General features: G+C 51.1%; 1 protein-coding gene across 1 annotated transcript; it reads right to left on the reverse strand.

Annotated features, from left to right (window-relative positions):
* Positions 1-8,084: 8,084 nt before the first annotated feature.
* On the reverse strand, positions 8,085-12,967 carry LOC135292864 (serine/threonine-protein kinase pim-1-like). The gene is made up of 9 exons (XM_064406923.1): positions 12,527-12,967; positions 12,354-12,404; positions 11,783-12,149; positions 10,959-11,135; positions 10,562-10,711; positions 10,227-10,343; positions 9,483-9,616; positions 8,762-8,875; positions 8,085-8,340 (listed from the first exon to the last, which is right to left on the reverse strand). The coding sequence occupies exons 1-5, from the start codon at positions 12,965-12,967 to the stop codon at positions 10,605-10,607; spliced, it is 1,143 nt and encodes a 380-aa protein (XP_064262993.1). The 3' UTR covers positions 8,085-8,340; positions 8,762-8,875; positions 9,483-9,616; positions 10,227-10,343; positions 10,562-10,604.
* Between the last annotated feature and the right edge of the window lie 2,491 nt (positions 12,968-15,458).

A 15,458-nucleotide genomic window follows, 5' to 3' on the forward strand; every position in this document is an offset into this window, starting at 1 on the left:
GTTATGGAGAAATATTTCAAAGATCTGCTAGGAAATATGTGTTCCTACTTTAAAGGGTGTCTCTTATTGCTGTTCTTGTTACACAAGAGGTGATTGCAGCATTCAGTGACTGATACTGATCCAGGCACTCTCCTAAGGAGCTCTAGCCTGCTCAGAGAAGCTGTGCCTTGAGGTCTGACCCAGTGTGGACAACCTTGCTCCACATTCCCCAAGCTCATTTTTCTCTCCTCACTCACCTGGGACCTGCTTTTCTTGGAGACCCGGCTGCACACAGCCAAAGAGGATATTGCCTTCTTTAATTTTTGAAGCAATCGAAAACTCCTGAGTTTCCCCATTGAAAACAGACATCCTCCTCAAGTGTGTGCCAGCCCAAGCTGCCACCAAGACCACTGCAGACCTGCCCTGGGCCAGCTGTGAGGATGGATCATCATCCCAGCCTGCACTGGGCCATTGCAAGGGACTGTTGCCATGGACACTGCAGTGACCCCACTGCTGGGTTTGGGTGCCATGGCAACCCTCATCAGTTCAGGTTTCCTTGGAAACCACCCCAAGGAGCCATTTCTGCAGCCAGGTTCCATGGCCACTTGCCTGCAGAGCTGTTGCTGTCCTTGGTGTCGGAACCCAGGACATCTCTCTGGATGCCCTGGATGTCTCAAAGCCCTGGCAGGGGCTCGGAGACCCTGGCAGGAAGCCAAAGACACCTGGAAATTAGATCTTAATCCATGGAGCAAATTGCCAACCTGATATGAAGAATTACAGGCCACAAAAGTTTAAGTGGCACAGTAGTAGGAATCACAGGGTGAAGGAAAAAATTTTTAGAGCACTGTACAGGGGGGTTTTGTATGTTGTACAGGGGGGTTTGAAATTCTATACATGGGGATCAGGGGTTCTAAGATGGAGGGATTTGGGTGTGCCCTGTCCTTCTTTCTTCTCCTTGGCATCCATGTTCAGGATGATGTTGGCACGTGTGGATTGGTTCATGGTGAAGGTACACTTGCCAACAAGGGTGAAAAGTATTGGCAATAGAAGGTACATATCTAATACGTAGTTTTCACTATGAAAGAGACAACCGCCCCGTGGGCGGGAGAGAGTGCCCTTGGCTGTCTTGCTGATCAGACCTCGGCTGGACAGACAGAAAAAACTTCATAGATAAGAAACAATAAACTCAACTGAAGACCGAAGAAGCAAGAGTCCAGACTCCTTCTTCGAAAGCATGGCCTGCCCAGAACCACCTTTTCCCGTGCTGGGGCAGAAACGAGTAACAGCCGACCCCGGCACTCGGCTGCCACGGCAACCGTCAGGACAAAGCAGTGCTGGGGCTGTTCCAGGGACAATTGCAGTGACACTCGTTGGTGCCACCAGGTGCCATGGCAAGGGCCATGGGGACCCATTCCTTAGTTTGGTGCCATGGCAACCAATGCCCGGAGCCATTGTGATGGTTGGTGGCCATGGAATCCTGCCCTGGGCCTCTTGCTCAGGGCTGGTGTCACTGCCCAGAGCCAGAGGGGATCCCTTGCTGGGGGCTTGTGCCATGGCCACCTGCCCTGTGCCGCGCTGGCTGCTCAGGCACCAGGAACCAGCCGCAAAGGGCACTGCCAGGGCCAAAGGCCAGGTCAGCCAGACAGAAAGGGGCAGTTGTTGTTGTCGAGGCGGTCACGACACAAAGCAGGGACTACAAGCAGTTTCAGATGGCAACAGTTTATTATCGAACATGGCTGACTTTTTATACACTTTTTAATTGTTTATGTTTCTTTTACTCTAATTATTGGATACAATAAATCAACATAACACTATTGGTGAAAAGTTACAGTGACTTAACTAACTTTCTAAATATACTTCATGTAGCTGCGAAGTTCTTATTTTTTTTCAGTCTCTTAATTCTCTTGGTTTCTTTGGTTACAGCTTTGGAGAGAGGTCCTTATCAGCTTCTTCTTTCTTCTCAGCTTCTTCTTGCTCCTTTAGCTAACAGGCCCGCTGTTAGCCCCTTCCACAGACAGTGCTGGCACTGTTTCCATGGCAGCCCTCACTGGGGGTGACACCTGGGTCACCTGTCCTGGCAGCTGCCATGGAAAGCCCTGGCAAGGACTAAGGGCACAGACACTGGCACTGAGACACTGCTGGGCCGGGTGCTGAGCACAGGGCTGAGCACGCAGAGATGGTTTTGTTCTTGCTGAGCTGCAACAGAGCCAAGGCCTGTCCTGCCCCTCCTCCAGCCACGCTGGGCAGGGGCTGGGGCTGTGGGGGAGCTTGGCAGGAGACACAGCCAGGACAGGTGACCCCAACTGACCCCGGGGATACCCCAGACCACAGGACATCATGCTCAGTGTATGAAGTGCAGGGAACAAGGAGGAAGGGGGGAATTTTGGAGTGAGGGTTTTTGCCTTGCCAGGTAAATCTTACGCACGAGGGGGCCCTGTTTCACCACTGGGCAGGGTCAGTACCAAAGACACAGACACCAACTTAAGGAATCCTGTAATTTATATAATTCACAGCTGCAAATAATTACAAAAGGATAAGCTTAGCAAAGCACATAATCATTAGCAAAGAATTACAAAAGAAGCTCAGCAATCCACCCAGTCATTACTAACAAAGATTGCCTGCAGTGATTAAAGAAAGATCCACCACCAGTTACCCTCAGACTTTACCATCACCCAGATCCACACATCAGCTGGGGCAGACAAGGACTGCAGAGCCATTCCCAGACACTGGGAATTCCTGCAGGTGCCTCCACCTTTGCAGGCAAGGAGCCTCCAAGCCCGCTGTGAGAGGACACAGCTTTTGTACCGTCAAACAAACAAGCTGACATCACTGCTAGGGTGGGAACATCTGGTTTCATTCTCCTGATTGGTTTCTCCCAAAGCCTGGCCAGGGCTCAAGGAGGAATCAAGGGAGTTGACTTTGATCCTTCACCCCTAGACAAGGCCAGATTGTTTGGCCAGATTGTTTGTCTGGTTTCTGAATACAGAAAGAGAAATCCATGTTTTATCAAGGAACACATTCAATGATCATGTTGTTAATAATGCTTTGTTAGTGAGTGGATACAAATATAACATTTGCTTGGAAGGCTCATCTAGAGGTGAACTTTGCCTCAGGGCCTGTTCAGGCCTTGATCCCAGCCTGTTCAGGCCTTGCTACTTGGATGGGCCCTGAGAGCTACAATGAAGTACAACCTTCATAACCATTCTTTCAATAACACAGTTTAGATTTAGATATTAGGCATAAACGCATCTCCCCTTGTGCTTCAAATAAGTGCTGTTACATTTCATTACTCAGAGCTATTCACATTCCTTTTCAAACATGCCTAAAGAGTTGCTACTATTCTCTCTTATTTATCAAATGCCTCTCTCTTCTTGAGACTGTCTCTTTTAAGACAAGTCTCAATATTCCACTTCCCAGCACAAAGCGTCACAACAACTGGAACATGGAATGTTAGCGTGCACACCAAGTGCACACACTGCAATGATGACAGACACTGCCACAAATGCAGCCTCCAATTTGGCAGCCATGAAGCCAATCCCACCAAGAATAATTTTCTTCTTTCTGCCACTCTTCTCCTGCTCTTTCTGTCAAGGTGATTGCTGACTGTTGGCCTTCAAACCCATCACTGACAGCAGTGCAACATTCCTGTCCCATGACAGCCCAGGCTCCTCCTTGGCCAGCAAGCAGATAATCCAAGGCCATGTGGTTCTGTAGAGTCCCCATTTGCGTTTGTTGGAGCCCATAGGATGTGCTACCGGACATTTTAACAGCATCATTTGCTACTTCTTCTAATAATCCATCCAGTCAACTCCACGGTACGGGGCAGCACACATGGGGCACAGGATGAACCAGAATCTTTTGCTTTCTGAAACCCAAGGCACTCCTTGGGGGGAAAATGTTCTCTGGGCTCCAGGTCTTCCTTGTGGTTGTTGCTGAAGGACCCTAAATGGTGGCCCTGCAGCCAGGAGTGGGGTAACACTGACACTGACACTGACCAAGCTCCAGCAGCCCAAGTTCTACTGGCATTGGGAGTGATGGTAAGGCACAGAAATCCTCTCACACTGTGGCCTCTGTAATTAGAACAGGCTTCGGTTTCTCCTGAAGGGAAATCTTAGTGAATCCTGTCAAATGGATCATTGTATTCCTGTGTTTTCTTGAACTGTCCCTTCATTGACAGTTACGAGACAGAGCCCATGGACTGAGTTCTGGCCAGCCCACAGGGTGGGCCCTCCAAGGGAACCCCATTCCTCCCAACTTCAGCTGAGAACAAACACAGAAATTAGTGACATGGAGTACTTCGGCTACCCTGATCTTGAAATTTTCAGAACCAATCATTAAATTTTGATGACTAATCCCTTGGTGAAACACCGGAGGTGTTTGTGGCAAACAAAGATTCTGGCTGACTTATCAAGGTACAACATACAGACACCAACAGTACTTTAGTGACACTGTTCTTCGTTCTTTTCGCTCAATCTCATTTGAGTAAGGAACAATAATTCTGTTGTCCATGGAGCTGGAGCCTTTTTAATTCCAGAAGAATGCCTCCAAGGTCCTTTGCTGTTCAGCTTTACCATGTTGTCTGTGGCTAACAAGGCTTGGTGGGGCCCTTTCCCCTTTGGCTGGAAGGGGGCTGGGGCCCAGTCCCTGAGGGGCACCCAGGCTCCTGGATGGAATTTGTGTGCAAGTCCCTCAGTGTCACAGCAGCCTTCACAGGGAGCCCTGTGGATCAGAGCATTTTCCAAAGGGGCCACTGGGGCAAACAAGATTTGGTCTGGCAGGATGTGTAAAACAGCATCCTGTATTATCTACTTGTTCTCAAACAGAACACTTGGCTGCAGGGACATATTCCCATTGTTCCTGCCCAGGTTTCAGGATTCAATGCTGTCTTTCCTAGGAGCTGCTCCTTCAGCTGCCTCAGGAGGCCCTTTTGGTCTCCGGGCCCTCACTCTGGCTCCATTGTTAGGACTGCTGGATCCAAACCCTTTATCTCCACAAATGGTAATGACTGGAGGTGCATCTCCATTATTCATAATCGTGCTTAAAATTGCAATATCAATAATTGTGCTACCCTGTCATGGGGTTGAATAACCCAATCTTACTGACAATTATTTAACAGAATTACTGTAATTTCTCCTTTATATTCAGCATCAATTCCTCCTTTCCTCCTGCCATGACATGAACATTTTGCAAGGCCAACCCCCACCGAGCAGTTACCAAACCAAAGTGTCCTGGAGGAATCTGAATTCCTGTCTCAGTACTGACAGCTTTCGTTTGCTTTGGATTTATCCTCATTAATTCCAATGCATGAAGGTCCAGCCCTGCAGCCTCTGGGCTGGCCCTGCCAGGGGCCATCACACCCACAACAATTTCCCAGGCAGTCCAAGTCTCACTGCCCATGGTTGTAGTTGCAAATTGGGTGCAGTTATGCACAGCCAGGGGTTTCCATTTCCCTAGTGGGCCATTGTTAAGGACATGGAGCACATCTGGGAGATGGGTTCTCCATGGGGACAGGTTCCCATCTCCTAATTTTTCCACTGCTCTTTTAACAACCCCTTCACCCGTTCAACAAATCCTGCAGCTTGTGGATAGTCTGGTTCATGAAAAACCCTGCAGTCTTCATCACAGTATTTTTCACAGTAACAGACAAAGCATTCTGCATCACAGTATCAGCAAACCCTGTAAAATAGACAATTTTATCCCCTCCTCCTTTTTTCATTGTATACAATCTCACAAAGTTTACCTCTGACATTAGGGTCCAGGCCAATCCTTTTCTGTAGAGTGTTTGATGTTACATCCCTGAGCAGCCAAAGCTACCAAATTAGTATTGTCAGCACTATTTCACATTATTACTATTTTATACGTAGATATAGATATTGATATAGAAATATAGATATAGCTAGATAGGTATAGACATACATATAAATATATATATATAAATATATATATTAAGGCCTTATTATACTATAAGTATGTACATAGTTATTTATGATATTAATATTTCACTTGCACAAATGCATGGGAGCTCAAGATTAAAACCTTCTTCTGTTGCTCCATGTGGGAGCATTCCAACAATAATCGTTCCTTCTGAAGGTGCTATTTCCAATGTACTGTTAACAAATTCATCTTTGTCTGCCCAAACCCACAAGTTCTTTTCCTTTCCCATATGCAATTTTTTGATAACTTTTAAGACATCCAGGGGTTCAGCTTCTTTTAACCAACTGCCCCACTGCTCACACAGTGCTGCGACCTCAGCCCACTCCAGAGCCAGCCAACTCCAGGAAAGGGCTTCCCATCTGGGAATTTCTGATGCCACTGATTCCTCACATTTACATTTAACAAGTGACATTTTGCTGTGATCTGGCCAGACTCTGCCAGTTTTGTTTTACCAGTGGGCAGGGTCAGCACCAAAGGCACAGACTCCAACTGAAGGAATCAGTGTCATTTACTGCAGCTCAAAGCAGCAAAGGATCACAAAAGGTGCAGCTCAGCAATGCACCCAATCATCACCACCAAAGATTGCAGCAGTGAATAAGAAAGATCCAGCATCATTTACCCTCAGACTTCACCATCCCCCAGATCCACACAGCAGCAGGGGAAGCTGTCCCAGCCAAGGGCTGCAGAGCCACTCCTGGACACTGGGAATTCCTGCAGGTGCCTCCAGCCACAGGTGAGGCTCCAACCTCGCTGTGAGAGGGCCCAGCTCTGACAGTGCTGAATGAACAAACTGACAGCACTTCTAGTGCGGGAACATCTGGTTTCATCCTCCTCTTGGATCCCTCCCAAAGCCTGGCCAGGGCTCAAGGAGGAACCAAGGGAGGTGACTTTGATCCTTCAGCCCCAAACAAGGCCAGATGTCAGATTTCATGGCCTTGTCTGGCTTGCAAATATAAAAAGATCAATACATGTGTCACTAAGGAGTGGCTACATCTATCACAGTGCTAATGACCATGCATATTTCATCAGTGAGCACATACAGAGATAACCTTTGGTTGGAAGGCTCATCCAGAAGTCACCTTTGTCTCAGGGCCTGCTGTTCAGGCCTTGGCACTTCAGGGACAGGGTTTAGTGCTGGGCTTGGCACTGCTGGGTGACCGGCTGGACTGGATGAGCTCAGAGGTCTTTTCCAACAGAAAGGATGCTGTGATTCCATTATTATATCTGCTGCATTCAGCTAGGTCTATTTGAGCAGCATTACTTTGCTCCAAAAGTTCCCCCTTGCCCAGCTCCTGTGGCCTATGGTGGCAGCTCCTTCAGCTCCTGGTGCTAAGCTGCTCATGCTGAACGAGATGACTCGGAGAGATGAGTACAGTCCATGCAATTTTTTCTGGGACAGAGAGGAGAGGGTATGGAAACAGGAGCATTGTTTGGTGTGGCCTCCTCTCTGTCCTTCATGCCTTTCAGTGCTTTGAACCAGCCAAGAGCTTTTTCCAAGAGTGCAATGGAGCAGCTGTTCCTGCTCCCGGCTCTGGCTCTCTCCAGTCTCTGACCTTGCTTGGCTTTGTCCCTCTTGCTGTGCCCTCTGTTCTCCCAGGCTCAGTGGCTGCTGCCCAGGACTGTAGGACTGGCACTGATCCAGTGGTTGAGACCCTCCTTGCTGTGGCCTTGGAGCTGCCTGGACACAGCAGCCTTTTCCATCTGGAAGCTCCCCATGGACAGGGAGTCTCCAGCTCCGTTCCTTGCATGACCTCCAGGAGCCCAGGGCTGCCATCTCAAGTCCCTGCTGGCACTGGGGGCTCCCAGGTGCCTCAGGCTGCTGTGACACCGCTGCACACGCCAGGGAAGAGGGGCAGGGGCTGTGATGAAAGTCAGCTCCATGTGCTGCTGCTGCTGCTGCTGTGGGGCCATTTTCCAGCCCGGCCCCAGAGTCAGGGATCAGATCCAGGCCCTGCTGCTGCTCCCTCGGGATCAGCCCCAGTTTGGGTGTTGCTGTCAGGGCCAGCAGGAGCGGTGGCTGGAGCAGCAGGTGCTGACAGTGCCCCAAGCCCTGGGGCTGGAGGGGTCCCTGGGCTGGGCTGGGAGGGAGCTGCCCCTTGTTCTCCCTCTGCCCCAGGCAAAGCTGGGCTGGACACAAGTGGGGCAGCACAGCCACCAGGGAACCTGCGAGTCTCTTCCAGCCCTGGCTGCTCAGAGTTTGGGCCTTGGAGCCTCAGGTGGCCAAAGGCAGCTGCTCCTGGTCCCTCTGGGTGTGCCCCAATGTTCAGCAGTGCTGCTCCATCAGTCTGTGCCCAGCAACGGGGAAAAGCCTCAGCCCTGCAGGGCCAGGAGCTGCTGGGCTCTGCCTGAGCAGCTCAGCCAGCAGGAACGGAGGTGCTCCACATGGGAACCAGGAGAAAAGGACACTTCTTTTACAGGACATGTTTTCTATTTAAAAGAAAAAAAAGAGAAAGAAAAAAAAAAGATTGGTAAAATTCTAAAAGATAAAAATAAAATCCAAGTGTTAGTGAAAAAACTTCTGTAACTTTGCATTAAGACGTAAAGGATCTATTTAAAAAGAGATCTGTTATTTGCTTTGTGAATGTGCTGATGGCATGGATCCATCTTACTGACCTCAGCAGCCTTTTAAAAGATTTTGGGCTTTGTTCCCGATATCGTTATTTTAAATTGTGGTCAAAGCAAGAGGAAATTTGCTGTGTGCCTTTCCAGCTCCAAGGAGGACTGGGAATAAAAACTGTGTCACACCCCAAATCCTTTAGAAGATGACCTTCCTTCTCCCTCTGTTAATGAGCTGCACATTCCCTTTGAAACTGTCAGGGATTTCTTAAAGACACAAAGTCCCACTTACAGCTCTTTGCTCTGGTTTGGAAGTGCAGCAGGGCAATTCTCCATCCAGCAGCTCCAGACTGCACTGCCTCAGGAACACGGCCCACTTGCCACGTTTGGCCCACTTGTGGCACTTCTAGAGGATGAGGAAAAAGTCAAAAAGGAATGAAGAGTGGGACAGATGAAACATCCTGTGGACATCCAGGCGTTCAGCTGGGACTGTGGAGAGTTTGGGTCCTTGCCAATTGGATGTGTGTCCCCAACTGCAATCTCTTGGCTTACAGGAGAGTCTCACTCACCTGCCAAATCAGAAAGCTCAGGTGCTGTGCTCAGAACAGGCTCATCTGATGCAAAGCTGTCAGAGCAACGTGAGGGCAGAGCCAGCCCAGCTGTGCCCAGGGCTGAGCGCAACAGAGCCCTGGCAGAGCCCAGAGCAGCCTCAGCACCTGCAGAGCCTGGCTGCAAGGAGAGAAAGCAGAAACTGCTCGTCAGCTGAAGGCTCCTGTCCCCTTGTCCCAGCTGCCCACGGTGCCCAGGCCATGCTGGCTGTGCCCAGAGCTGTGCCCAGAGCTGCCCATCAGTGCTGCCTTTGGGAGCAGGGCAGGAGGGCAGGACATGTGCCCAGCCTGCAGCCAGCCATGGCACATGCAGCCCTCAGCACCTGCCCATAGCAGGATGCTCCTGTGCTCGCTGCCATCTCCCAAAATCTCTGATCCCACCCTGCCAAGCAGACAGGCACCCACCTCATGCCATCCACAGCTGGAAGAAAAGCTGGTCCCAAACGATGTCCTCAGCCTGCTCCAAGGGCACGGCCCATCCATGCCACAGCTGCTCCAAGCACTTCCCAATCCAGACTGGACTAACCAGAATGCTTCCTCTAGGAAAACAAACAACAAATTATTGAAAAGAGGTTAGAGACAAAAAGGGAAAAGAAGAAGAAAGGTCAAAACTCTTAGCTCTGTCAGGGCCTTGAGGAAGGCCCAACCCCTGCATGCCAGGGAAAAACACACCCATGGGTGAGGGAAGTCCACACTTTCTCCCTTCCCCCTGCATTGTCCCCCCAAAATAACGGTGATCCCAAAGCAAAACAAGGGCAGTGGAGCAGCCCAAGGCCTTCCTTGCCTGCACAGCAAAGCAGCCCCAGCACAGGTTCTGGAGTCCCACCCCTGCTCCCACCACAGGGGTTTGTTTGTGTCGGGCTGGCTGCCCCAGCCCCAGCCCCAGCCCAGGGCACGGTGGGTGCTGGGGGCTGTTGGCAGGGCCAGGAGCCCACTCCCATTTTGTACCCACCCCAGCCCATTCCACCAGCCCTGCCAAAAAGCTGACATAAGAATTAGTTGCATCTGCCCCAGCCAAGGGGGAACCTTTGCTTCCCAGCCAGGCTGGGCAATGCCCAAATCTGGGAGCATTTCCCCACGTGTGGACTCATCTGCAAATTCCCTGTGGAGTTTGGCTTTGAAGAAGGTGCCACAATCAAAGTGCATCACCTTCAACTGCTGGTGGCCAGGTTGAGGAAGAGGTTGTCATCCTTGATGTCATCCTCGCTGTCTCCAGCAGCAGCAGCCCCACCTGGTACAGCTTCTCTGGGAGCTCCTTCTCCTTCCCTAGGATCAGACCAGGCTGTCAGGGCTCTGCCCAGGGCCCCAGCTGTCAGGGAACCAGGACAAGCAAAACCTGCTTGGATGACAGCCACCAGGGCTGGGCAGAGCAGCTCAGCTCCAGCACAAGGGCTGCATGTTCCCATCCCATGACCCTGGTGCAGTGACACGGGCTGGGTTCCTTTGCTTCTCATTGCCAAGGCATGTGTGCAGCTGTAACTTACCAGGGCCCTGGATCAAAGTGTGCCTCTGGCTCTCTCTCTTCTTCTAGGGCAGATGAATATCCTGCATCCAAGGATGACAGAACACCTCTTCTAATGAGGGTCTGTCCAAGGAGTGCATAGATAAACACCACCCGATCAGATTTTGGCACTCTGGGGAGAGAAACCAGAAACTGCCCGTCAGCTGGAGAAGGCTCCTGTCTGCTTTGCTCCACTATTCCCTGCCCAGGCCATGCTGGATGTGCTCAGAGCTGGGCCTGAACTTTCCCATCAATTCTTGGTTTTGGGGGAGAGCAGGACATGTGCCACCTCCTCAGCAGCTGCCAGAGCGGGATGCTCCCGAACCCGCTGCTGTCTCCCAGCACTGGTATTGCACCCACGCCCAGAGAAGAGGATCCACCTGGAGAGAGCCGTTGTGGCAGCGAGAGCTGGCCCCAGCTGAAGTTCCAGCCCCTCCTGAAAGGCATCTTCCCACAGACCATCTGGTGCAGCAGGATGCCCAGGGACCAGATGGTAGCTGGCTCGCCATGGTACCAGCCAAAGCGGATCCATTCTGGGGGGCTGTATGATGGTGTTCCTGTGGAATACAGATGGAGTTCATGAGGGGGATGCTGCTGCTCCCAGAGCCTGGCCCCAGCATCCCTGGGCATGCAGGGGCTGCATCAGTGGCACACAGGGTGACCACTGTCCTCTCACCAGCACCTGGGACTGGTGTACAAACTCTGGGTTGGAAAAGAAGCCACTGGTGTTGGAAGAGGGCAGTGGAAGCCCTGGCTAGGCCTGACCATGACACGCAAAGGAAAAACCCACTGCGTGATGGGGAAAAACCATGCCCTCATTCTCCCTGCCTGCATTGCCCCAAACATATTATAAAGCCAAGACAAACAGGGCCAGTGGAACAGTCCAAAACCTTCCTCTTGCCTGCACACCAAACTGGCTGGGGCACAGGTTCTGGCCTCCCTCTCTGCTACCCCCACCAATGGCTGTTTTTGTCAGGCTGGCTGCCCTAGCCCAGCCCCAGTCCTGGGCAGAGTGGTGGGCAAAGCCTGCCAGCGGGGCTGGAAGATGGCTCCCCACCCAGCCCTGCTGTAAAGCAACTCAGCTGCAGATTCAGTCCCCTGAGTGGCAGCAAAAGGGAGAATCCCCCTGCCACACCCAGCTTGGGCTGTGACATGTTGGGCCATGAGATGCCAGGAGCGGGAGCACAGCCCTGTGTAGGCTCACCTGCAAAGTGAGTGTAGGCTGTGTCTTGCAGGTAGGTGCCACAGCCAAAGTCAATCAATTTGGCCTGCCCGGTGGCCAGGTCAACCAGGATGTTCTCTGGTTTGATATCGTGGTGCAGGACCCCGCAGCTGGTGCAGTGCCGCACGGCCTCCAGCACCTGGCGGAACAGCTGCCGCGCCACCTCCTCGTGCAGGAACCCCCGTGCTTGAATGAAATGCAGGAGGTCCTGAGACTGCTCTGGCCGCTCCAGCACCATCACAATGTCACTGGGGAGCTCAAGCCACTCCAGCAGCTGGATGACACCGGGGAAGCCAGTGGACACCTTGTCCTGCAGCACAACCTCCAGGGGAGCGCTGGTGCCGTCGGGCTGTGGGAGGAGCACGATGCCGCCAGTGGGGCCAATGCCGGGCCAGGGCTGGGCAACCCCTCAGCCAGCCCGGGATGCTCTGCGCCCTGCGCTGGCCCCACGCCTGCTCGCCCTCGGGACGTCCTGGCGGCTCCCACCCAGCCGGGGCTCGGCTCATCCCTGCTCGGCACGGCCCAGCTTCTCCCGCTGTCCCTGCTCACTCACCAGCTCGCTCCAGTGCGGGATGCGGTTCCGTGGCACCCTTTTGATGGCCACCTGCAAGCCAAGCGGAGCAGCGGGCTGAGCTCGCCGCCTGCCCTGCCCAGCCCCATCCTCCTCCTCCTCCTCCTCCTCCTCCGCCCCCTCCTCCTCCGCCCGCCGCCGGCCCCGCCGCTCACCGGGGCGCCGTCCGAGAGCCGTGTCCCCGAGCAGACGCTGCCGAAGCCGCCGCGCCCCAGCAGGGAACCCAGGCGGTACCGCTCCTGCAGGGCCTCCTGCTCCTTCCCTGCGGGCGGGACGCGGCTGTCAGCGCTCGGCCCGGGGCCAGCAACGGCCCCCGAGCGCCCCTCACCCGCCCCGGCCCGGCCATCCCGCGGCGTTCGCTCTTTGGAACGCGACACGGGAGGCTCGGGGCCGGGGGCCGCGCTGCCGAGCGGCGGAGCTCGGGCCGGGGAAGCCTCAGCGGAGGCGGCGGGAGCGGCCGCACCGCCTGTGTCCTCCGCGGGCCCCGGGAGGAGCCGGGGCCGGGGCCGGGGCCGGGCCAGGCGGAGCCAAAAGCCGGCGATGCCGCCCCAGCGCCCTTGGGCGCCCTTCCTTCCTTTCGGGAGGAGGTGAGACATTTCCCTTCAGCCATGGGCTGTGGCAGCTCTCCTTGAACACTCTGGCACTGGTGGGAAGTGAGGGGCAAAATCAGAGAGAATATCACAAGAGAGTAAGCCAAGGCATTTTCTGCCACTGAACCAAACTTCTCTGCCTCCTTCTCTACCTACTGCCTAAGATTCTGAGGGAAAAAATGTATGAATAAAAAACTGTGCTAAGCAAAGTGATCTCCAGCTGATGATGAAAATGTCTGAGATGCTTCAAAGCTACAGAAAAAGAAACATGACAATTTAAAACAAGATATACAAGGAATATGGAGTGATTCAGAAGTCTCTTGTAAATCAAAGATCTCACTCTTCTGAATAGATGACTTTCATTAATATTTTCCCTGCATTATTTTAAAATGAATGAATCAGCCTATTAAGGTCAAAGAAGGGAAAGGAGGAACTGTGTGCTTAATTTTCTCTGCTATCTACTCAGTTTTTAATCCAGTGCAGAAAACAAAATCTTCACAAAACCTACTTGAGACACACACCTTTAGAAACACTATGTTTTGAATTAGTAGACAATATTCTATTATTAGACAACACCGTGTTTTGAATTTTTAAATTTTTTTAAACTTTTGACTTAAAATTATAGCAGAAATAGTTTCAATAACTGAATAAACAAAATTCTAACTCATTCCTAAAAGCTATTGTCTTGCATAAATAGACAAAAAATATTTTAAAAGTATGTTAGTATTTGGGCTCCCTAAAACTTCTCTTTTAATGAAAATTTCAATGGTCTTCAGTAGAGTCTATCCACAGAACAGAGTCAAGCAGTTCCAGTATCTGCTTTTCCCTCCATTTGTGGAAATAGATGCCTGGGGACAGCTTCTGTCAAGAGAAATAAACCTCACCAGCCAGATAAAAGTGGGCAAGCAGGAAGCACATTAGAAGCAGCATCTTGCACTGTGAAAGGAAAGTGATAAGAGCTGGTCCTCACTTTCTATGGCAGATAATATTCTTGTAAATGAGCATTTATTAATAGCACCTGATCTCCAGAGAACCTGTCTGGACAATATGATTGCAGGTTTAGTTTTTTTATTTTTTATTTTTTTTTTTTCTTTTTTTTTTTTCTTTGTAGTAGCATTATTTTCTGTGTTAAACGAAAAAGAAACAGCTTTCTGCATTGGCAGAGCCTGGACTGCTCTTGTGAAGAAGGCTGGCATCATTGCATTGAAGCAGTGGTTTCATTTGTGAGCGTTTGCACTGCAGGAGCTCTTGCTCCTCCAGGCAGACTCAACCAGCCTGGATGGGCACCTGCTGCCTGGAGCCTCGCTGGCTGCTGGTACACTGCTCTGGGAACTCGGGGTGCTCAGCATGCAGGCAGGCCACAGCAAAGGTTTCTGAACAGCCAGCAGTGTTTAAATGGGAAGAAAATCTCATACCACAGTGCACATGGTGAAAGAGCTGTCCATGTCCCAGTCAGTTGTGCAGCCACTTTCAATTTGGCACCTTTGGAATACAAAGCTGTGGAAATGACATAACAACGACATCTGGATCACAGCCTTTGTGTGCCACTGGCAGTTTTTGGAGGAATCCTTCTGCCTGCTGCAGTTTGAGCTGCTGAGGCTCTGTGCTCTGAGCCAAGGCAGAGTGCCTCCTGATGCCCCACTGCAGGAGCCCCACCAGCAGCTGCTGCTCCAGCTCAGCAGGACACTGCCTGTGCAGCTGGCTCTGGAGTTTCTGAGTGACTGGATTCAGAACCCCAGTGCAGTCTTCTTGGAACAGAGGAGCTCATTTTATAGCACATAATAGATCTAAGAAATGGGCTGTTGGGAATTCATTAACATTTTAAACTAAAGGGGTTTGCAATGTTGTGAACAGTACCACATGATGGATTTTAAAACCATGTCTGGTTTAAGTTTTCTCTCAGTCCTTTGGAAAAAGCTCCTGATGTCTAGGCAATGAATAGTGAAGTCAGATGACCAAGAGCAACCGTCTCTATTGCTGAAATGAACCAGAAGTATATAATATATGACTAGTCAAGGTGTCTGGCTTTCAAACTGGTACCAACAAGAATTATTCTTGTCCCTTTGGGGGGATAGATAACATCATAGCTGAGATTTTTAAATCTATCCCCTGCTCATCTCTCCCTGCAATTTGTGCTGCTCTGGTTTTCTGTCTAGAGCCTTCTGAGCAGAGTCCAGCTCACTGAGCATTAGTCAGTTACTGTCATTCCTGGCTCTCTGGGCTGTATTTTATCTTGAAATGCATGTGAAAAAGGAGACAGTGTGAGCTAACCTATACTTCTCAAGGCTGACAAAGCAAGAGGAAATTCTGTTGAAGGAGGACATGGAAATTTAGCATGCAGATGACAGGCAGAAGATACATTAAATTCCCAGGGTTGTGTGGCCAGTGATGTCTCTCTTTCTCTGACAGATCTCCATTTCTTATTTTGCTTGATGCCCTTTTGACGACAATTTGCTTCTTCATTTTGGTCATTCTCAGGCCTCCTGATGACAGGCAC

Source organism: Passer domesticus, unplaced genomic scaffold (genome assembly GCF_036417665.1).
Source record: "Passer domesticus isolate bPasDom1 unplaced genomic scaffold, bPasDom1.hap1 HAP1_SCAFFOLD_55, whole genome shotgun sequence".
Taxonomy (NCBI): Eukaryota; Metazoa; Chordata; class Aves; order Passeriformes; family Passeridae; genus Passer; species Passer domesticus.